This window comes from Gobio gobio (genome assembly GCF_949357685.1).
Source record: "Gobio gobio genome assembly, chromosome: 16".
In the NCBI taxonomy this organism is placed as follows: Eukaryota; Metazoa; Chordata; class Actinopteri; order Cypriniformes; family Gobionidae; genus Gobio; species Gobio gobio.
Window position 1 is genome coordinate 48,389,201 of NC_137109.1, and position 25,024 is coordinate 48,414,224.

A 25,024-nucleotide genomic window follows, 5' to 3' on the forward strand; every position below is an offset into this window, starting at 1 on the left:
TAATTCATGTTAACAAATGAGACCTTACTGTAAAGTGTTACCGGTATGTTTTCTTAGTGTTTATCGTGTATTTCTGATGCCACCCCAGCTCTCTCATGTATTTTGGGCCCCAGAGTCAAATGGTGTCAAGCGCTCATTCGTTGACTTATTTATTGGCATCAGCTGAAATGACAGAGTTGACATACTGTATGACTCAGCTGAAGATGTTGTGTAAGTGCTTACAGTACCCAGGTTCAAAAGTTTGTGCTAATTACTAATAAAGTTTAAACTGCTCATCATGCCAAAGTTCAGTGAGTGAGTTCTGGATTACAGGAGTCACTGCCAAACTCGTGTTTTTCATCTCGCAGCCGTAAACATGAAACATGAAATGCCCGTTTACTGTAAGCATTTTTGACCACAGTAATATTAAACTACAATCAAAACAGGTAAAATGAGATGCTCTTCCTGTCATCACTGCGTTAATGTTCAGTTCTGCACACACCGATTTAATCAATTCATTTCTCATGACCTGCATTTTTCTGGAGTGAATTCATTTCTCGAATGCGGTTGTCACTCCCGAAAATAACCAAAATCTGTACTGAATGTGGCCTAAACAATGCAAACATCGTCATATTTTGCAAACCCCTAATAACTTGGCTTGAAGGTGGACTACTTTTTTCAGTAAAATATCCAAAAACCACTAGGCCAGTGTTATATATTTTGTTCAGTTGAGTTCTTAAAATATCCCAAATGTTTCCAACTATTTGTAAATAGTGAGAAATTGCTATTTTACCCAAGGAACCGGGATGTGTGAGGGCGTGGCCTGTCGATTGCGTCATATCTGCGTTCCCCTCGGTTTACGGTTTTATTCTGCAGAAACACTTTACTCTCACTGCAGTGTGAACAAGTGTCATAGCAGCCGCTGAGAGAACACACAGAGTAACGTCATCACATCATCAACACACTCAGATGTGTCTAATATGATCAACAAAGTCGCGTTACCTCACACTCATGACCGGAAAAGCGGAAATGGCGCCATAATAAAAGTCCCGCTGCTTGTGAGGCGTGTGTTGTGTTCATCTTATTAACAATCGCTCCAGCGGTTCCTCAGCTCCACAACACTCGCTCCTGCTTCTGCTTCAGACTGCAGGAACGTTAATAATCTCATCCATCAACATGATTTCTGCCCGAGTCCTGTCCCGATTCTTTCCCACCGGCTGTGAGGTGAAGACCACATCTCCCATGAATCCGTGCTCAAACTTGGCGTCATCAAACTACGCCTTTGTTTTGAACAGGCGACCTCTAGTGGACGGAAAAGTTACATAGTGCAGCTTTAACGAAAAATTATTTGAGGTAATCAGTTAACAAACTTAAAAGTTTAATTCTCTACTGTACAAACATGTTACTTACTCTTTAATTGAAATATTGACTAAACTCGATTTCATGAACATCGTAAATATATTTTGCTGTTAACTGCTATATAGCACACTTGTCTTGCATGCGGTAATGTAACTAGCATAGATCACTTTACAGCTGCATATATTTAGTCTTCATTTTTGCAGCCCACCCTCGACCTAATTAAACACTAACACATCTCTCCCTATAATAACCTTGTGCAAAAACAGACAAAATAACAATTTATTCTCCTTTTATACTACGTGGCTGTTGAATGCTTGAATCTGATTGGTTGACGGACGTTCTAAGGTGTGCACGGCTAAAGTAGTTCCAGGCAGGTCTTGGAAAGCACATTCTCTCTTTCTCCCACCCACTGGGTTATTACAGCTCAGACAACATATACTTACATGTTTATCACTTTTAGCAGTGTTTTATGAAACTTCAAAGGGTTTCCTGTAAAATGACACCAGTATTGTGTATTTAGAGACCGTATGTGGGTATGGGAAGCTTTTCAATTTGGGTCGGCCAAATCCAGGCGAAAATGGTCCTAGAGTAATTTAGTGTAAATAGGTTACTTTGTGTAAAACGAATGCCAAAGTGATGCATACCTCCAGAAAGTAGAGACTCTAAGCTTTCAAATGGTACCACAAATGAGGTCAGAGCTCCTCCACAAACATTTAAAGTATATACTTGATGTCGTCATTCCTGACCCTGTACAGGGTCCACAGAGTTTAAGAGGTTAAGTACAACAAACTTTCAGTAATGAGTGAAATTAACTAAATTAATACATTTCACTGTTAGGTTTTACAGTGATATTGCAACCTCTTTTTAGACTTTTTTTAATGGTAGTGCTCAGATTCTCATGTGAACGGGTTCATCATGCGGTTTGACTGCTGACACTGCAGGCCTCGACAATAATTAATCTGACGAAAACCACATATGACTGACAAGACCTGCTTTGACCACAGCGTATTGGTCAGGACTCGTATTGGTCACTTTTGCTTCAATATTTATTTTTATCTAAGTAACTGAAGTCAAACATCACTATTAGGGATGACAAAATTGTCGTGACGCTCGTGTTGTGTTTGCATACTTCATCACAGCTGAAGTGAAATAAGTGAAATATTTGGCAATACACAGATGTTTCAGAGACATTATTGTCATATAATACTTTATGCACTGCTTAATATGTCGTGTGTTTGCAGAATAAAGTTTAGCATATCAATGAAGGAGGTTTTACTGTTATAAAAAACAGATTTGTGCGCATTAGTGGAACTGAAGGTTCTAGAATAAACACGAAACACACGTGATCGCTGTCATGCAGTGAATCTGGCCAATCGGGGAACAGCTGTGTTGTCATCATAGTCCATGCAGCCGCTCCAGAGAAACTGCACCAGCTGTATTAGCCGGCTGCTCTCGAATCACTCTCGCTGCACTTTGTTGACATACGTCACTGTCAAGTGGCGTCGGCGCTGCCTCAAGTTGGACAAAATTTCTAAATTTCTGTGCTGTCGTGTCTCTGGACCGACTCGATCACATGATCCGCTCTGTGCTGTCGTGACTCTGGACTGACTCGATCACATGATCCGCTCTGTGCTGTCATGACTCTGGACTGACTCGATCACATGATCCGCTCTGTGCTGTCGTGACTCTGGACTGACTCGATCACATGATCCGCTCTGTGCTGTCGTGACTCTGGACTGACTCGATCACATGATCCGCTCTGTGCTGTCGTGACTCTGGACTGACTCGATCACATGATCCGCTCTGTGCTGTCGTGTCTCTGACTCGATCACATGATCCGCTCTGTGCTGTCGTGACTCTGGACTGACTCGATCACATGATCCGCTCTGTGCTGTCGTGACTCTGGACCGACTCGATCACATGATCCGCTCTGTGCTGTTGTGACTCTGGACCGACTCGATCACATGATCCGCTCTGTGCTGTCGTGACTCTGGACCGACTCGATCACATGATCCGCTCTGTGCTGTCGTGTCTCTGACTCGATCACATGATCCGCTCTGTGCTGTCGTGACTCTGGGCCGACTCGATCACATGATCTGCTCTGTGCTGTCGTGACTCTGGACCGACTCGATCACATGATCCGCTCTGTGCTGTCGTGTCTCTGGACCGACTCGATCACATGATCCGCTCTGTGCTGTCGTGACTCTGGACTGACTCGATCACATGATCCGCTCTGTGCTGTCGTGACTCTGGACCGACTCGATCACATGATCCGCTCTGTGCTGTCGTGTCTCTGGACCGACTCGATCACGTGATCCGCTTTGTGCTGTCGTGACCCTAGATTGACTCAATCACGTGATCCGCTCTGTGCTGTCGTGACTCTGGACCGACTCGATCACATGATCCGCTCTGTGCTGTCGTGACTCTGGACCGACTCGATCACATGATCCGCTCTGTGCTGTCGTGACTCTGGACTGACTCGATCACATGATCCGCTCTGTGCTGTCGTGACTCTGGACTGACTCGATCACATGATCCGCTCTGTGCTGTCGTGACTCTGGACCGACTCGATCACATGATCCGCTCTGTGCTGTCGTGTCTCTGGACCGACTCGATCACGTGATCCGCTTTGTGCTGTCGTGACCCTAGATTGACTCGATCACGTGATCCGCTCTGTGCTGTCGTGACTCTGGACCGACTCGATCACATGATCCGCTCTGTGCTGTCGTGATTCTAGACCGACTCGATCACATGATCCGCTCTGTGCTGTCGTGACTCTGGACCGACTCGATCACATGATCCGCTCTGTGCTGTCGTGACTCTGGACCGACTCGATCACATGATCCGCTCTGTGCTGTCGTGTCTCTGACTCGATCACATGATCCGCTCTGTGCTGTCGTGTCTCGACTCGATCACATGATCCGCTCTGTGCTGTAGTGTCTCGACTCGATCACATGATCCGCTCTGTGCTGTAGTGTCTCGACTCGATCACATGATCCGCTCTGTGCTGTAGTGTCTCGACTCGATCACATGATCCGCTCTGTGCTGTCGTGTCTCTGACTCGATCACATGATCCGCTCTGTGCTGTCGTGTCTCTGGACCGACTCGATCACATGATCCGCTCTGTGCTGTCGTGTCTCTGGACCGACTCGATCACATGATCCGCTTTGTGCTGTCGTGACCCTAGATTGACTCGATCACATGATCCGCTTTGTGCTGTCGTGACTCTGGACCGACTCGATCACATGATCCGCTCTGTGCTGTCGTGTCTCTGGACCGACTCGATCACGTGATCCGCTCTGTGCTGTCGTGACTCTGGACCGACTCGATCACATGATCCGCTCTGTGCTGTCGTGTCTCTGACTCGATCACATGATCCGCTCTGTGCTGTCGTGACTCTGGACCGACTCGATCACATGATCCGCTCTGTGCTGTCGTGTCTCTGGACCGACTCGATCACATGATCCGCTCTGTGCTGTCGTGACTCTGGACCGACTCGATCACATGATCCGCTCTGTGCTGTCGTGACTCTGGACCGACTCGATCACATGATCTGCTCTGTGCTGTCGTGACTCTGGACCGACTCGATCACATGATCCGCTCTGTGCTGTCGTGACTCTGGACTGACTCGATCACATGATCCGCTCTGTGCTGTCGTGTCTCTGGACCGACTCGATCACATGATCCGCTCTGTGCTGTCGTGACTCTGGACCGACTCGATCACATGATCCGCTCTGTGCTGTCGTGACTCTGGACCGACTCGATCACATGATCCGCTCTGTGCTGTCGTGACTCTGGACCGACTCGATCACATGATCCGCTCTGTGCTGTCGTGTCTCTGGACCGACTCGATCACATGATCCGCTCTGTGCTGTCGTGTCTCTGGACCGACTCGATCACATGATCCGCTCTGTGCTGTTGTGTCTCTGACTCGATCACATGATCCGCTCTGTGCTGTCGTGACTCTGGACCGACTCGATCACATGATCCGCTCTGTGCTGTCGTGACTCTGGACCGACTCGATCACATGATCCGCTCTGTGCTGTCGTGACTCTGGACCGACTCGATCACGTGATCCGCTTTGTGCTGTCGTGACCCTAGATTGACTCGATCACGTGATCCGCTCTGTGCTGTCGTGACTCTGGACCGACTCGATCACATGATCCGCTCTGTGCTGTCGTGTCTCTGGACTGACTCGATCACATGATCCGCTCTGTGCTGTCGTGTCTCTGACTCGATCACATGATCCGCTCTGTGCTGTCGTGTCTCTGACTCGATCACATGATCCGCTCTGTGCTGTCGTGTCTCTGACTCGATCACATGATCCGCTCTGTGCTGTCGTGACTCTGGACCGACTCGATCACATGATCCGCTCTGTGCTGTCGTGTCTCTGGACCGACTCGATCACGTGATCCGCTCTGTGCTGTCGTGTCACTGGACCGACTCGATCACATGATCCGCTCTGTGCTGTCGTGACTCTGGACCGACTCGATCACGTGATCCGCTCTGTGCTGTCGTGACTCTGGACCGACTCGATCACATGATCCGCTCTGTGCTGTTGTGTCTCTGACTCGATCACATGATCCGCTCTGTGCTGTCGTGTCTCTGACTCGATCACATGATCCGCTCTGTGCTGTCGTGACTCTGGACTGACTCGATCACATGATCCGCTCTGTGCTGTCGTGACTCTGGACTGACTCGATCACATGATCCGCTCTGTGCTGTCGTGTCTCTGACTCGATCACATGATCCGCTCTGTGCTGTCGTGTGTCTGGACCGACTCGATCACATGATCCGCTCTGTGCTGTCGTGTCTCTGACTCGATCACATGATCCGCTCTGTGCTGTCGTGTCTCTGGACCGACTCGATCACATGATCCGCTCTGTGCTGTCGTGTCTCTGACTCGATCACGTGATCCGCTCTGTGCTGTCGTGATTCTAGACCGTCTCGATCACGTGATCCGCTCTGTGCTGTCGTGACTCTGGACCGACTCGATCACATGATCCGCTCTGTGCTGTCATGACTCGGGACCAACTCGATCACATGATCCGCTCTGTGCTGTCGTGTCTCTGACTCGATCACATGATCCGCTCTGTGCTGTCATGACTCTGGACCGACTCGATCACATGATCCGCTTTGTGCTGTCGTGACTCTGGACCGACTCGATCACGTGATCCGCTCTGTGCTGTCGTGACTCTGGACTGATTCGATCACATGATCCGCTCTGTGCTGTCATGACTCTGGACCGACTCGATCACATGATCCGCTTTGTGCTGTCGTGACTCTGGACCGACTCGATCACATGATCCGCTTTGTGCTGTCGTGACTCTGGACTGACTCGATCACATGATCCGCTCTGTGCTGTCATGACTCTGGACCGACTCGATCACATGATCCGCTTTGTGCTGTCGTGACTCTGGACCGACTCGATCACATGATTCGCTTTGTGCTGTCGTGACTCTGGACCGACTCGATCACATGATCCGCTCTGTGCTGTCATGACTCTGGACCGACTCGATCACATGATCCGCTTTGTGCTGTCGTGACTCTGGACCGACTCGATCACATGATCCGCTCTGTGCTGTCGTGACTCTGGACCGACTCGATCACATGATCCGCTCTGTGCTGTCGTGACTCTGGACTGACTCGATCACATGATCCGCTCTGTGCTGTCGTGACTCTGGACTGACTCGATCACATGATCCGCTCTGTGCTGTCGTGACTCTGGACCGACTCGATCACATGATCCGCTCTGTGCTGTCGTGACTCTGGACTGACTCGATCACATGATCCGCTCTGTGCTGTCGTGACTCTGGACTGACTCGATCACATGATCCGCTCTGTGCTGTCGTGACTCTGGACCGACTCGATCACATGATCCGCTCTGTGCTGTCGTGTCTCTGGACCGACTCGATCACGTGATCCGCTTTGTGCTGTCGTGACCCTAGATTGACTCGATCACGTGATCCGCTCTGTGCTGTCGTGACTCTGGACCGACTCGATCACATGATCCGCTCTGTGCTGTCGTGATTCTAGACCGACTCGATCACATGATCCGCTCTGTGCTGTCGTGACTCTGGACCGACTCGATCACATGATCCGCTCTGTGCTGTCGTGTCTCTGACTCGATCACATGATCCGCTCTGTGCTGTCGTGTCTCTGGACTGACTCGATCACATGATCCGCTCTGTGCTGTCGTGTCTCGACTCGATCACATGATCCGCTTTGTGCTGTAGTGTCTCGACTCGATCACATGATCCGCTCTGTGCTGTAGTGTCTCGACTCGATCACATGATCCGCTCTGTGCTGTCGTGTCTCTGACTCGATCACATGATCCGCTCTGTGCTGTCGTGTCTCTGGACCGACTCGATCACATGATCCGCTCTGTGCTGTCGTGTCTCTGGACCGACTCGATCACATGATCCGCTTTGTGCTGTCGTGACCCTAGATTGACTCGATCACATGATCCGCTCTGTGCTGTCGTGACTCTGGACCGACTCGATCACATGATCCGCTCTGTGCTGTCGTGTCTCTGGACCGACTCGATCACGTGATCCGCTCTGTGCTGTCGTGACTCTGGACCGACTCGATCACATGATCCGCTCTGTGCTGTCGTGTCTCTGACTCGATCACATGATCCGCTCTGTGCTGTCGTGACTCTGGACCGACTCGATCACATGATCCGCTCTGTGCTGTCGTGTCTCTGGACCGACTCGATCACATGATCCGCTCTGTGCTGTCGTGACTCTGGACCGACTCGATCACATGATCCGCTCTGTGCTGTCGTGACTCTGGACCGACTCGATCACATGATCTGCTCTGTGCTGTCGTGACTCTGGACCGACTCGATCACATGATCCGCTCTGTGCTGTCGTGTCTCTGGACCGACTCGATCACATGATCCGCTCTGTGCTGTCGTGTCTCTGGACCGACTCGATCACATGATCCGCTCTGTGCTGTCGTGTCTCTGGACCGACTCGATCACATGATCCGCTCTGTGCTGTTGTGTCTCTGACTCGATCACATGATCCGCTCTGTGCTGTCGTGACTCTGGACCGACTCGATCACATGATCCGCTCTGTGCTGTCGTGACTCTGGACCGACTCGATCACATGATCCGCTCTGTGCTGTCGTGACTCTGGACCGACTCGATCACGTGATCCGCTTTGTGCTGTCGTGACCCTAGATTGACTCGATCACGTGATCCGCTCTGTGCTGTCGTGACTCTGGACCGACTCGATCACATGATCCGCTCTGTGCTGTCGTGTCTCTGGACTGACTCGATCACATGATCCGCTCTGTGCTGTCGTGTCTCTGACTCGATCACATGATCCGCTCTGTGCTGTCGTGTCTCTGACTCGATCACATGATCCGCTCTGTGCTGTCGTGTCTCTGACTCGATCACATGATCCGCTCTGTGCTGTCGTGACTCTGGACCGACTCGATCACATGATCCGCTCTGTGCTGTCGTGTCTCTGGACCGACTCGATCACGTGATCCGCTCTGTGCTGTCGTGTCACTGGACCGACTCGATCACATGATCCGCTCTGTGCTGTCGTGACTCTGGACCGACTCGATCACGTGATCCGCTCTGTGCTGTCGTGACTCTGGACCGACTCGATCACATGATCCGCTCTGTGCTGTCGTGACTCTGGACTGACTCGATCACATGATCCGCTCTGTGCTGTCGTGACTCTGGACTGACTCGATCACATGATCAGCTCTGTGCTGTCGTGACTCTGGACCGACTCGATCACATGATCCGCTCTGTGCTGTCGTGTCTCTGGACCGACTCGATCACGTGATCCGCTCTGTGCTGTCATGACTCTGGACCGACTCGATCACATGATCCGCTTTGTGCTGTCGTGACTCTGGACCGACTCGATCACATGATCCGCTCTGTGCTGTCGTGTCTCTGGACCGACTCGATCACATGATCCGCTCTGTGCTGTTGTGTCTCTGACTCGATCACATGATCCGCTCTGTGCTGTCGTGACTCTGGACCGACTCGATCACATGATCCGCTCTGTGCTGTCGTGACTCTGGACCGACTCGATCACATGATCCGCTCTGTGCTGTCGTGACTCTGGACCGACTCGATCACGTGATCCGCTTTTTGCTGTCGTGACCCTAGATTGACTCGATCACGTGATCCGCTCTGTGCTGTCGTGACTCTGGACCGACTCGATCACATGATCCGCTCTGTGCTGTCGTGTCTCTGACTCGATCACATGATCCGCTCTGTGCTGTCGTGTCTCTGACTCGATCACATGATCCGCTCTGTGCTGTCGTGTCTCTGACTCGATCACATGATCCGCTCTGTGCTGTCGTGACTCTGGACCGACTCGATCACATGATCCGCTCTGTGCTGTCGTGTCTCTGACTCGATCACATGATCCGCTCTGTGCTGTCGTGTCTCTGGACCGACTCGATCACGTGATCCGCTCTGTGCTGTCGTGTCACTGGACCGACTCGATCACATGATCCGCTCTGTGCTGTCGTGACTCTGGACCGACTCGATCACGTGATCCGCTCTGTGCTGTCGTGACTCTGGACCGACTCGATCACATGATCCGCTCTGTGCTGTTGTGTCTCTGACTCGATCACATGATCCGCTCTGTGCTGTCGTGTCTCTGACTCGATCACATGATCCGCTCTGTGCTGTCGTGACTCTGGACTGACTCGATCACATGATCCGCTCTGTGCTGTCGTGTCTCTGACTCGATCACATGATCCGCTCTGTGCTGTCGTGACTCTGGACCGACTCGATCACATGATCCGCTCTGTGCTGTCATGACTCTGGACCGACTCGATCACATGATCCGCTCTGTGCTGTCGTGTCTCTGACTCGATCACATGATCCGCTCTGTGCTGTCATGACTCTGGACCGACTCGATCACATGATCCGCTCTGTGCTGTCGTGTCTCTGACTCGATCACATGATCCGCTCTGTGCTGTCATGACTCTGGACCGACTCAATCACATGATCCGCTCTGTGCTGTCGTGACTCTGGACCGACTCGATCACATGATCCGCTCTGTGCTGTCGTGTCTCTGGACCGACTCGATCACATGATCCGCTCTGTGCTGTCGTGACTCTGGACCGACTCGATCACATGATCCGCTCTGTGCTGTCGTGACTCTGGACCGACTCGATCACATGATCCGCTCTGTGCTGTCGTGACTCTGGACTGACTCGATCACATGATCCGCTCTGTGCTGTCGTGACTCTGGACCGACTCGATCACATGATCCGCTCTGTGCTGTCGTGACTCTGGACCGACTCGATCACATGATCCGCTCTGTGCTGTTGTGTCTCTGACTCGATCACATGATCCGCTCTGTGCTGTTGTGTCTCTGACTCGATCACATGATCCGCTCTGTGCTGTTGTGACTCTGACTCGATCACATGATCCGCTCTGTGCTGTTGTGTCTCTGACTCGATCACATGATCCGCTCTGTGCTGTCGTGATATTACACACATTTGTTAAAGTTATGTTATGATGCTACTCTGTGCGTATGAGACACTTGTTCACACTGCAGTGAGCGAGATCATATAAGGCAGTTGAACATGATACTCGTGGTAAATCAAGAACACCAGATTTACACAATAGGACTAACTGTGTTGAGCTGTAAAACAATGATTAGTTTTCTGTCCATGAATGATCCAAACAGTTGCTCACTGTCTAGTAAAACACATCATATATTAAAGCGTCTTTGGTGTTTCCATGGTTTCTACAAAATAAAACCATAAATTGAGGGTAATGCGGGTATTAGGTCATTGATAGGCGAAGCATGGTCCGTGTCCTGATTAAAATTGCTTATTTCTCTTGATTTAAACATTCTTGGAAAGGTGGGATAATGTAAGTACACAAGCCAATACAATTTAAAACATTGTTTGGCCCCACTTTATATTAGGTGGCCTTAACTACTATGTACTTACATCAAAAAATAAGTACAATGTACTTACTGTGTTCATATTGTGTTGCAAAACACCTTTGTTGATTCTGAGGTGGGATAGGTGTGGTATGGGTAAGTGTAAGGGTAGGGTTAGGGGAAGGGAAGTGTCAACTGTGTGATTACAAATGTAACTACAGAAATTAATTACAGACGTAATTACATGAAGGTATTTTTTAAAAAGGTAAGTACAATGTAAAAACATATATGTACACAATAAGTGCAATGTATCAAATGATTAACTAAAATGTTAGTACATAGTAGTTAAGGCCACCTAATATAAAGTGGGGTCCATTGTTTTAGTGGTTTTGGGATATTTTAATTAAAAAAATCTTACATATTTTGCCTTTAATAGCATAGTGAAGTCAGCAAAAATGCTCAACACATATTATTGTACTTAACTTGTTTTGCTGCCTGGCGGGAATGGCACTAATGTCAGCTGGACACGACTCAACTTCACCTTTGTTAGTTAATATGATCAAGGAAGTCAGATCAACTAGAAAAGCCTGAGATTAAGAAGAAAATGCTATTTTTTAGGTAACATTTTCAAGAAGTTTTAAAATTTTTATAGTGCACTATATTTTTTTATAGTGTGTCCCAGGGTTCTTATAGTAAACTAAAACAAAAATGATTTACAAAAACATTCGTTATTTGAAATAAAACTTTAGACTTAAGACTTTTTAAAATAAGAGATTAAGAGATTTGTAAAATAGGTAGTTGCAAAGGTGGAAGATGTTTTTCATCTTCATTTAGTTTAACTTGATGTACCAAAATAATAATGTAGAACAGAAATAACTATAGCTTTAAAAAAAAAAAAACGCTTGTAAAAAATGACAAAACAACAAAATGACTAAAGCTGAAAATACTTTTCAGCTTTACTTGAATACGTAACACTGAATTATACTAAAATAACACTGGAGTGTCCACATATTCCCTGGAAAACACTATGGAGATATATTTTAATGTGTGTGAAATGTGACTCTGTATGACATTTTGAAATGAAAGACATTTGCGGTGCAGGAATGACCTAAGAGCAAAGACACCTGATTAAAACAAACAAACAAGAAAAGGGACTTCTCACCACAAGATGTCATGATTTTCCAATAAAGAGGCACCATTGTGTGTGCAAATATGCATTTTAAACAGAAAATGTCACTTTCTAATAGAATCTGTAGATCTTAGACTTTGATATGAATGTTTAAGTGGTTGTGTCACAAGCCGGTTTATGCTTGACTGATCCTGCATTTGGGCCTTCGCTCGTTTGACTGTAAATGATCTGACTGAACACTGATGGCCCACGAGTTAATTAGTCAGAGAAGATCATTACTGACGCCTCATGACAGGCTTTCCCATATAAACCTCCTTTACAATGTGGACTGTCAATCCAACAGCCTCATCAACCGCTGTGGAATCAAATCCGGACCCCTAAAAGGTATAAAGATTTAATTTAACCTTCAGGTCAATCTGTCGATTAGTGAAGAATGACTTTGTGTATCTATATATATATATGGTAGCCAGACTCAGTAAATCGGTGTACCGTTGAAAACAAATTTTTTGGAGTATAGTTTTACAAGAATATATAATACAGTTTTTCTACTTCAATATTTCACGTGTAACTCATTGTGTGTTTAATTCAATTTTGTTTGTAATTATTTGTGAAATGTACTTGCAATTTCTGATGGAAAATTGTTTTAAAGTTAATCATACACCAGCTTTTCCCAGTGGCACCAAAACGTGTTTGGAAACTTAAAACATGTCTTGATGTTATTGGATTAGATAGCAATCAAATGGCATTTATTTTAAAGGAAGACCACGTATTTTTGTGGCCGTTGTACTTCCAGGACACTTGTTGTTCTGTGCACGTATTCCCGATTGAGTTCGTGCGGTGTTGTGGCAGGCCTGCATTCAATAAAACCATATTTGGCTCTCAGGGACACAATGGAGCACCCGGTCCAGTGCTCAAAATGACATTGCACAAGCCATCTTGACATTTGTCACTTGCTGTGCTCTTGTGCTGATAAGAGTGAGATTTTAATGCCATGTGCGGCTCCACAGAAGCAGGTCAGTGTGAGTGAGTGTACAGGCTCTTAATGCACCGCTCATTCAGTGGCATGACTGAGAACCAAGAGGCGTCTTTGAGTTTACCATGCACCTGGTCTTGAGTTATCTCAAAGCACATCCCAGATAACCAAAAATGTGTTCCTAGAACGTTTTGCTAATGTTCCCGTTTGGTTATGAAACATTATTTCTGAATGTTCTATTCGGGATGTCCAGTTGTTTGAATTGGTTATACAAATTTCTGAACATTCTGATACAAGTAGTAACGTTCAATGAACGATGTATAAACAACGTTTCGGTGCAAACATTTTGAGAACATAACAAACTTTGAGAAAATAGACAATTTAACACAAGGGGACCTATTTTAAAGGGTTAGTTCACTCAAAAATGAAAATTCTGTCATTAATTACTCACCCTCATGTCGTTCGACACCCGTAAGACCTCCGTTCATCTTCAGAACACAAATGAAGATATTTTAGTGTAAAGCTGATGCTGAGAAAGGCTTCAGATAGGCCTCCATTGGCATTCAGTACATTTACACTCACAAGACCCATAAAAGGCACTTAAAACGTTGTTACAAAGTCCATCTCACCACAGTGACTCTACAATCATTTTACGATGCGACGACAATAGTTTTTGTGCGCAAAAAAAATTCAAAATAACACCTTTATCCAGCTTGTTCTTGTCTTCCGTGTGTGCCTCCACGACGCATGCGCGAGAATATGACGTAGCGCCAGCGTTCGGGAATCCATGAAATGCACACTTAAGCCCCATAAGGAATCCATGAAATGCACACTTAAGCCCCACAGACTGGAGTATGTTTGCTTCTCAAGCCACCAGTGGCGCTCACACGGACATTGACTCCTACACCTCCTCAGTATTGGATCATATCAATACCACCATTGACAGTGTTACAACCCAGAAACAGATCACCACATACCCAAATCAGAAGCCTTGGATGAACAGGGAAGTACGACTCCTGCTGAAGTCACGCAATACTGCCTTCAGATCAGGAGATGCACAAGCCTACAGCGCATCCAGGGCAAACCTGAAGAGGGGCATCAAAAAGGCCAAGCACTGCTACAAGCTTAAGATTGAGGGTCACTTTTCCAACTCTGACCCTCGACGCATGTGGCAGGGCATCCAGGCCATCAGTGACTACAAACCCCCCCACTCCACCCCCGCAGCCACTGATGTCAACTTCCTGAATGAGCTAAATTACTTTTATGCTCGTTTTGAAAGAGACAACAGAGAAACTGCCACCAAGCTCAAACCCTCAGCTGACCACCCACCAATCACACTCTCCACCACAGATGTCTGCAAGGCACTGAGCCGGATCAGCGCGCACAAGGCTGCTGGACCAGACAACATCCCTGGACGTGTGCTCAGGGCATGTGCGGAGCAGCTCGCTGGGGTTTTTACAGACATTTTCAACCTGTCTCTCGCCCAAGCAGCTGTACCATCATGCTTTAAACGCACTTCCATTGTGCCAGTGCCGAAACACTCCAGCCCGAGGTGCCCTAATGACTACCGCCCTGTAGCACTCACACCCATCATTATGAAGTGCTTTGAGCGGCTGGTCCTGGAACACCTAAAAGACTCTATACCATCCACATTGGACTCACACCAGTTTGCCTACCGCAGCAATAGGAGCACAGAGGATGCAGTTTCCATGGCACTGCACTCTGTGCTCACCCATCTGGACAGTAAAAACACTTATGCACGCATGCTGTTTGTTGACTTCAGCTCAGCATTCAACACTGTCATCCCATCCAAGTTAATTGCCAAACTTGGAGACCTGGGCATCAACACTTCAATGTGTAACTGGATTTTGGACTTCCTAACTGACAGACCCCAGAATGTTCGATCAGGATCCACCTGCTCCACATCCATCACTCTTAACACTGGTGTACCACAGGGCTGTGTGCTAAGTCCGTTTCTCTACTCCCTCTTCACCGCCGACTGCAAGCCTGTGTATGGAACTAATTCCATCGTCAAGTTTGCGGACGACACTACGGTGATTGGTCTCATCAGCAACAACGATGAGACTGCCTACAGGGAAGAGATCCAGCACCTGGCCACATGGTGCGCTGATAATAACCTGCTCCTCAACACCACCAAAACGAAGGAGCTCATTGTGGACTTCAGGAAGGAGTCAAGAGGCACACACGACACCATCCACATCAATGGAATGGCTGTTGAGCGTGTCTCCAGTTTCAAGTTCCTGGGGACCCACATCTCGGCGGACATGTCGTGGACGACCAACACCTCCAGCCTGGTCAAGAAGGCTCACCAGCGCCTCTTCTTCCTGAGGACACTGAGGAAGAATCAGCTCTCCTCGGCTATCCTGGTGAACTTCTACCGCTGCGCAATAGAAAGCATCCTGACCAACTGTGTGGCAGTGTGGTATGGGAGCTGCTCTGTTGCGGAGCGCAAGGCACTGCAGCGGGTGGTGAAAACTGCCCAGCGCATCACAGGGACTCCACTGCCTGCCATCGAACACATCCAGAGGAAACGCTGCCTGCATCGAGCTCGCAGCATCCTCAAGGACTCCTCTCACCCAGCCCACAGACTGTTTTCTCTCCTGCCCTCCGGCAGGCGTTTCAGGATCCACCGGACCAGGACCAGCAGACTTAAGAACAGTTTTTTCCCCAGAGCTGTCTCTTTATTGAACTCAAACCCCCGTTGATCCACTTCCCTCATAAACTGATAACTCTCCTACCTCACATCCACCTTCACTTTGTTATTTGCACTACTGACTGTTTATTACAGTAACAACTGTTTACTTATGCATTCTGCACCACCATACCGTAACTGGATTATGCTCATCTGCACTGCCGACTGTATTTACAGTAACAATGTTTACATTTGCATTTTGCACCGTACTTCTAACTGGAATATGCAACCACTTTCCACTGCACTTTTACACTTTCTTTCGGATAGCTCTGTCCATAATTTATTGTACTAACTTAATCCACTGCTATATTCCTCATATTAGCCTAACATATTATTGTATACCTCTAACTGTAAAATTCTGTTCAAGTAATAACCGTCTGTATATTTATTCATAGTACATAGTCACCTGTAAATTCTGTTTATAGTAATAGCCATCTGTATATTTATTCATAGTACATATTCACCTGTAAATTCTGTTTATAGTAATAGCCATCTGTATATTTATTCACTGTATATATTCATCTGTAAATTCAGTTCTACTTATAGTAATAACCATCTCTCTACTTATACATATTTATATATATTCAGAACATTTTTATGTCCTGCACTTACGCAACCATTGTATATATCCTGCACTTGCTGCTATTGCACTTCTGGTTAGACCTAAACTGCATTTCGTTGCCTTGTACTTGTACTTGTGTAATGACAATAAAGTTGAATCTAATCTAATCTAATTTTGAGAACTACGCCGAGACCTAAAGCACGATCAATGTAGAATTCAACAGCTTAGACACGCGCGTCTTCCTCTGCTTGTAAACCAATCGTTTCTGGGTCATGTGTGCGAACGCCGGATCTGCGTCATATTCTCGCGCATGCGTCGTGGAGACACACACGGAAGACAAGAACAAGTTTGATAAAGGTGTTATTTTGATTTTTTTTTTGCGCACAAAAACTATTGTCGTCGCATCGTAAAATTATTGTAGAGTCACTGTGGTGAGATGGACTTTGTAACGACGTTTTAAGTGCCTTTTATGGGTCTTGTGAGTGTAAATGTACTGAATGCCAATGGAGGCCTATCTGAAGCCTTTCTCAGCATCAGCTTTACACTAAAATATCTTCATTTGTGTTCTAAAGATGAACGGAGGTCTGACGGGTGTCGAACGACATGAGGGTGAGTAATTAATGACAGAATTTTCATTTTTGGGTGAACTAACCCTTTAATGATCTGAGCACATGGTCTGAATTAGTGTTGTTTTTGGCGCCTGTTTTAATTTTAGTTTTAGTCTAGTCTTTGTGTCAAGCTGTCATTTTAGTTTTTATTAGTTTTAGTCATGTTCATACACTTTTTAGTCTAGTCAAGTTTTAGTTGACTAAAAGTCTGAGCATTTTAGGTTTATTTTAGTCAGAATTATACATTTTAGTCTAGAAAATTGTATTTTAGTCTCTTTTTAAAAATGTAATTCTATTTAACCCAGTCAATATAGTACAAGTACCTAGTAGTATAAAGCCAAAATCTTCTCTTAGCCAAACCCATTTCAAACAAGGTTATTTTACTATGTTATTGTTACCTTATAGACTCAAGAATACATCCAGACACAGAAGACACTCTGATTTGAATTTACAACATATTTATTTTACCAACCAAACATGTTAGAAGTACACACACATACATTTAAATAAAATAAATGAAAACCTTGAGATGTCTCTTAAGGTTCATGGAGTTTTTCTCCTGTGATTTTGTGGCCACATTTCTCCCGAACTTTTTCCACAACACATTTTATTTTCCACTTCAATGTAATGAAAGTTTTTCCAAATGTCGTAATAAGAATAAATGCATATTTCATTTAATAATAGGAAAATAATATCCTAATTATTATTTAAATCTATTTAAAATTAGACCCATATTAGAGTTAAAATGGTTTTCTGTCTTGTATTTTATCTCAAAATAAAGGATGTCATTTTATTCCACATGGAAATGAGCGGAAATAAGTGAATACAGCCTCGTATTCGCTTATGAGGTAAACATAATGCTGCGGTTATTTTATAACGTGCTTTTCTTTTATTTGAATGGTGATTTAAATATCTTGCTCTTGTAAGTACTTGCCAGCATTTCAGTAATAAAAGTCTAGATCATTAAAATGCATCCAAATTACAGATCACATTTACTATTTAATTACTATTTACATGTGAGCGGAAAGACTGAATGCTTCTCCAGAGAGGAATCCTTTAATTTTGTATAATTGACGTGTGTATGTGCTGCTGCGTATCCCTGTGTGTGTAATCACACACGTTGTGCACCACCTATAGGCTCATATTACTAACACACTCTTTAAATAACACTAAAAATACTGCACTATTGACCAGGGCTGGACTGGGGCTAAAATTCGGCCCTGGCAAACCCAGCCCATCCGGCCCATGAGTTCCTCTTGAATGTTTTAACTGGGGTTAGGGCCTTAAATTGGAGTAAATAAATAAATCTAGGACAGGGACAACTAATGATGGATATTATCGAATTTACTGCAAATGCAGATGACAAACGTAATATTGCACTTTTGTCACACAGAAATGCAATTGACAGTAAACCACTGATTTTGAGCTAGGATACATTAAAGTGATTTAATGCTTTTAAAATCTGTCATCATTTACTCACTCTCATGTCGTTCCAAACCTGTATGACTTTCTCTCTTCCGTGAAACACAAAAGAAGATATTTAGAAGAATATTTGTAACCAAGCAGAGAGAGCAACTATTGACTACCATAGTATTTTTTTCCCTACTATGGTAGTCAATGGTTGCTCTCTCTGCTTGGTTACAAATATTCTTCTAAATATCATCTTTTGTGTTCAGCAGAACAAAGAAACTCATACAGGTTTGGAACAACTTGAGGGTGAGTAAATGATGACACAATATTCATTTTTGGGTGAACTATCCCTTTAATGCATGTGATCCAGGCTTTAAAGCTGTTTTGTTGAATTATAATTGAATTACCCTACACTCTAAAAAAAAAAGGTTCTATATGGCACCAAAAATGGTTCATGGCTCGTAATGATAGGGGAACCTTTTTTAGTGCTATATAGCACCAATTTTGGTGCTTCAGTGGTTCTTCAGCGGTGCTATATAGCACCTAGTCAAAGAACTGGCAAAGAACCGCTGAAGAACCGCTGAAGAACCGCTGAAGAACCTCTGAAGAACCACTGAAGCACCAAAATTGGAGCTATATAGCACTAAAAAAGGTTCCCCTATGATTACGAGCCATGAACCATTTTTGGTGCCATATAGAACCTTTTTTTTTTAGAGTGTATTAGTGTAATGACATTTTAACTGAGTTTAACTGTAGGTCAGTTTCATTTAACTGTATGGGCATGGTAGTCACAGGTAAAATCATGCTCCTCATTACCAAAGGTATATGGTTTCGGAAAAAAAAAATAATAATAATACTAAACTATTGAATTTGGTTGTGCTAGAGTGACAAGTTTGTAGTTGTGTGTATTGCTGTTTTCCAATTTACCTCGTGATGTATTTACATGGTCGCGGCTGTTTTCAGCTGATTCACCACAGAACCTTTAATGTTCCCATATCACACGATTGTATAAAACAACAATCGGAGTCAAAGTACCGGTTCATCACTTCATAGAGCAGCAGAAACGCAGCGCACGTTCGTCGGCGGCAGCGCTGTTGCGCGGATATTCGCCTTTTGCAGTTTCATGCGCCCAATTTTTTAAACAGCGCCTAATATGGACACAGTCTATGGAGGAGGGAAGGTCTCTCTCGCTTTGGCCTGTCAATTCAGAAGACAAACCAATGGGCCGCTGTCCCTGCATGATGGGCCAGTCCGTGGCAAAAAACAACAACAAAAAAAATTACATAAATAACCTTGCATCGGCCCCAAAGTGCGTCGGCCCACCGGGAAAATGCCCGGTATGCCAGATTACCAGTCCAGCCCTGCTATTGACTTTAGAGCAGGTTTGTGTTGGTCAATGGTCAGTTGTTTTCAGTTCCTCACAATAGCAACACTGATCACACCTGGTGTTCAGACCAGACGCCCATGGGCGAACAGATGCGCCAGTGCATTTGATAAACAACGTGACGCTGGACGGGAAAATGAGAACTGTGTCGGGCTGAAAAGCAAAAAAAAACCACTCGAGTCACGCCTGCCGTCACATTGCGCCAGTTGTATGATAGGACCCGAGATGTAATTGCTTTCCTGTCATCTCACTGTAATAGAGTGCATTAGTACTTTTTTCCCCTATTCATTTCTTTCATAGGGATTTAAAAAAGGTATTCATTTAAGTGTTATAAACCATGAACCAAACTTGAAAACCATGAAAACTTGCCAAGTGCCAAAGTGAGTCAAAATCGGTCTTGGCGAGTATATATAAAACTTTGAATATAAAATAACAACTTTCCCTTGAGCTTTTGATATATAAAAGGAAAATAGGAATGAAACTTCACTTTTTTAGATACTTTTTTAGATTTTTTCATTTTTGGTCTTGCATGCTGCCTTGTCTGCACATTAACCGAACACTCTCGAAAAAAAGCTGTCACTGGGCGGTACCCTTGCAAATGGGACACCTTTGTACCATATTTACCCCTAAACAGTGCATATACAGTTGTAGCTAGAACGATTGGCACCCTTGGTAAATATGATCCAATATGGCTGTAAAAATAAATCTGCATTGTTTATCCCTTTGATCTGTCTAACATGTAAAAATCTAACCTTTCATTGAAGTAAAATAATTGAAAGTTGGGAGTAAGTCACACATTATGAAATAAATGCCTTGAAATAAACACGTTGGCCATAATTATTGGCACCCTTTTATTAAATACTTTTTGCAACCTCCTTTTCTTCTTGTCTTCTATAATGCCTGATGAGTTTGGAGAACAGAGACCATTACCCCCATACAGAATCCCTCCAGATCCTTCAGATTCCCAGCTCTTCTCTTCAGTTCACCGCATTCATTTTCTATAGGGTTCATGTCAGGGAAATAGGATGGTGGTCATGAAGCTTCATTTTGTGCTCAGTGACACATTTGTGTGTTGATTTTGATGTTTGTTTCGGATCGTCGTCCTGATGGGAGATCCAACACCGGCCCATTAAACGATTTCTAGCAGAAGCCGTCAGGTTTAGTTTTTTTAATCTGTTGGTATTTGCTAGAATCCATGAAACATGAGCATGATGTCCAGGACCTCCAGCAAAAAAATAGTCCCAAAACATTAAAGATCCAGAGTATATTTAACTGTTAGTCATGGGGTACTTTACATCCTTATTAGCACAAAACCCAACTAATCTTTGATCCTCAGAGAGTCTTTTTCCACTCAAACTCTCCTCCTCTCATTCATTGGGACGATATAGACACACGTCCTCTTCCAGGCAGATTCATAACATCTTTAGTTGATTAGAACTGATGGTGGAAATGGGAATTTTCAAAGCTTTAGCCGTTTTCCTTCAGCCACTTTCTCTTTTGTGAAGCTCAACAATCTTTTGCTGCACATCAGAAATGTAGTTTGATAGCATAGTTTGTGACAGCCAGCCATCAAACCTCAGACCCCTGTGAGGTTTGCTTGTGGACAGCTCAGAAGCTGGACCCTTCAGAGCAAAGCCTGCCACCTAATAACATTCAGAGTCTCTACAATAATCAAACCGAGTGGTCCTGACAGAACTATATTCTGTGGTTTTGCTCATTGTGATGAAGGATTGAGGGAATTTGGCCTTTGTGTTTCCTCATATTTATACTCCTGTGGAACAAGAAGTCATGGCTGGACAATTTCATGTTCCTAGTCACCCTGGTGTGCTAAAAAATGGGAATATACTTCAGAGATATTTTACCCATAAACATTTTAGGGATGCCAATAATTGTGGCCAACATGTTTTGGAGAAAAGCATTTATTTCCTCCCCCCACCCCACCCCACTTTCACATTATTTTACTTCAATCAAAGGTTAGAATTGTGCGCATTTAAATGAAATCAAAAGGATAAACATTGCAGATAATTTTTTTACAGCCATCTTTGATCATCTTTACCAGGGGTGCCAATAATTCTGACCACAACTGTAAGTACCCTTTGAAAGAGTACCACCCCAGTGACAGATTTTGTACCATTTTTCTGAGAGTGAATCAACACTTTTGGATTATGTAATTTAATGAGCTAAGTGAACATCAGTGACTTCTTTCAAAAATATTAAAAAAGTTTTACAGACCCCACATTTTGAACATACAGCCCAAATTATATTTGTGTTCCTCTTCAGAGAGCCAAGGACAGAGAAAGTGGCTCCTGTGATAATATTGCGTCCCCTACAGCAGCCGCTGAACTAGAACACAATCTGTCATTCACTTTAATTGCCCTGACATTCAAGAGATCCTGCTTTCAGAAATGCATTAGTATGTTGTCCTATGAGAGCTCTTTTCAGACAGACTATGTGTTCAACTGTAACCTTGACATAAAAAACACATTTACCTGTTATTAAAACACCTCTGAAACAAACCGCTTGAGCCATTCAGCTGGGAAACAAGGTCATTAGGGGCCGTGAGGGACCACAAATGTGTTGTCATCTTTACAGTCCTGTCAAGCATTCACTTCTTTGAAAAATTGTCAGGAATAAGAAATAAATTAAGTAGAAAATAATGGATCTGAAATGACAGCAGGTCATTCATTTTGATGTTATTTGAGCAAATACTTCATAGAAATGTTCATTTTGGGTGATTATTGTTCAAAACCTGTATGTTTTTCCTGGGTCAAAAATGGTCTTCGGTTGTGGCAGACGAACACCGTCATCCACACACAGAGTACAAAGTACTCTACCCACATGAACTGTGAACCCAGTACTGACCCTAACCCTAACCTAAATCCAAAAACATAACTGCAAGCAGCAATTAAGTGGCCAAGCAACACAGAGGCGGAATGAGTAGCTAAACATTAAGGCAGCGAGCATCAGACCAAACTGTTCCCACAAAGTTGGGGACATGAAATTGTCCAAAATGTCTTGGTATGCTGAAGCATTAAGAGTTTCACTTTCCGATGCTTTGCATTGCACTTGGTGATGTAAGGCTTGGATGAGCTGCTCGGTCATGGAAACCCATTCCATGAAGCTGTTCTTGAGCTCATCTGAAGGCCACAGAAGTTTGGAGGTCTGGAGCTCTTGACTCTGGAGAAAGTTGGCGACTTCTGTGACCCTCAGCATGCGCTGACCCCGCTCTGTGATTTCACTTCGTGGCTGAGTTGCTGTTGTTCCCAATTGCTTCCACTAACAGTTGACTGGAATATTTAGTAGTGAGGAAATTTCACGAATTATTGCTCAGGTGGCAACCGATCACGCTTGAGTTCTCTGAGCTCCTGAGAGCGGCCCATTCTCTCACTAATGTGTGTAGAAGCGTCTGCAGGCCTAGAGCTTGATTTATACACCTGTGGCCATGAAGTGATTGAACACCTGAATTCAATGATTTGGAGGGGTGTCCCAATACTTTTGGCAATAGAGTGTATATTATAAAGCAAGCAAAGATTGAGGTGCGTAAAGCTGCATTCTTGTGAACACTTCCGTTAATGTAGTAGCTGTTTACACTGTGCAATGAATCTCTTACTGACATTGTGTTTATACGTTGTTGGTTATAATGAAATGATTAGTGAGTTTGTTGGTTATAATGAAAGTACCCCTTTTCCACCAGCATGAACCGGGTGCTAGTTCCGCTTGCCTTTCCATGGGCTAGAGAGCCATCACAGAGCCAGGTCTTACGTCACTGTATACGTCTCATCTTTCTCGCTAGTGAGGCAGTGGGAAACACACACACACCAGGCTTGTTCGAGATGCATCAGCGCTGCACAGACCGATCAGCGTATGATATTTAAGTGCCGCAAGAGCCATTCAAAAGCATAAGGAGTCGTATGCTCTTGTTGGACTCGTTGTCACACGGCGATCGGTCTGCACAGCATCTCAAACAAGCTTCCATCAACAATGGTGAACGTTGCGTTACTATTGATGCTCATGGCTTTACAATCTTACATCGGCATCAAAACACAGCGAATCCAACGCATTCATGCAGCTCACCGTAATTTGTATAGATGGAGACATTAGCTCGATTAGCTGCTATTTCAAAAATGGCGGTTACAAGTTTGTTTGTGTTGGTCTTGTTGGTCACAGTAACCCCGCCCCCAGCCCCTGACACAAGCGGTTCTTACTTCTAGACCAGAAATGGTTCGGTGCTACTTAAGAACCACTTTTCCTGGTTCGGAGCTGGTTCTTTGGGTGTGGAAAGACAAAGAACCGATTTGAAACTAGGCTCTGGCTCCGAACCAGCACCAGCACTGCCTTGGTGGAAAAGGGGTATAAATGACTGAGTGGCTATATATAGCACCAAAAGTGGTTCCCCTATGATTACGAGCCAAGAACCACTTTTAGTGCCATATAGCACCATTTTTTAAGAGTGTATGGGTAGTAGGTATCATCAGAACAGCAGGTATCATCACAGTCAATCATCAAATAAAGCTTTGGGCGGTACAAAGATTATTTTTGGTGGCAGCCAAAATATTTTCATGGCCGGAAAAACCCTGCTGTAGAAGAGCCTTATTTACATACACATTTAAATATGTAAATCCTATTTGCAGTAACTGTTTCTTAAAAACAAACAAACAAACCTGAATTCCTTCTCAAGGCACAATGGTCATGAAGTGTCTTTTGATCTCTACACAGACGGCATCATGTCATCACGACCAATCAGAATCACCACTACCGAGCAAACTGTCAGCTTCAATGGTAAGACGTCAGAAACACACACACACACACCAAACAACTTCACACTAGCTCTTTTGGTGCGCACCTGGGTTCGATTGACGTCAGAGTTCGGGTCGTTTAGATGATGCGAACGCGGTTTTCCAAACTCGGTTTCGCACCTGTTCATGTGAACTCCGGTACGGTTCTCTGCTGATATGAACGCAATCCTACTAAATTGCGGAAGTGAACTATTGATGACGCATGATTCAATACAACCATATGTTTGTTCTCACTA

At 45.0% G+C, this 25,024-nt stretch overlaps 2 protein-coding genes across 2 annotated transcripts in view; both read left to right on the forward strand.

Moving 5' to 3' along the window:
- The window catches only part of LOC307139892 (glutathione S-transferase P-like), a 729,649-nt gene that overhangs the window by 245,100 nt on the left and 459,525 nt on the right, over window positions 1–25,024 (forward strand). The gene's annotated exons all lie outside the window — the stretch shown is intronic.
- Window positions 24,717–25,024, forward strand: part of slc34a1a (solute carrier family 34 member 1a) — a gene marked incomplete at both ends in the record, with an annotated part of 47,938 nt that continues 47,630 nt past the window's right edge. Inside the window, one exon of the mRNA XM_079839285.1 lies at window positions 24,717–24,771. Coding sequence (XP_079695411.1) covers window positions 24,717–24,771 — 55 coding nt within the window. The remainder of the gene's footprint in view (window positions 24,772–25,024) is intronic.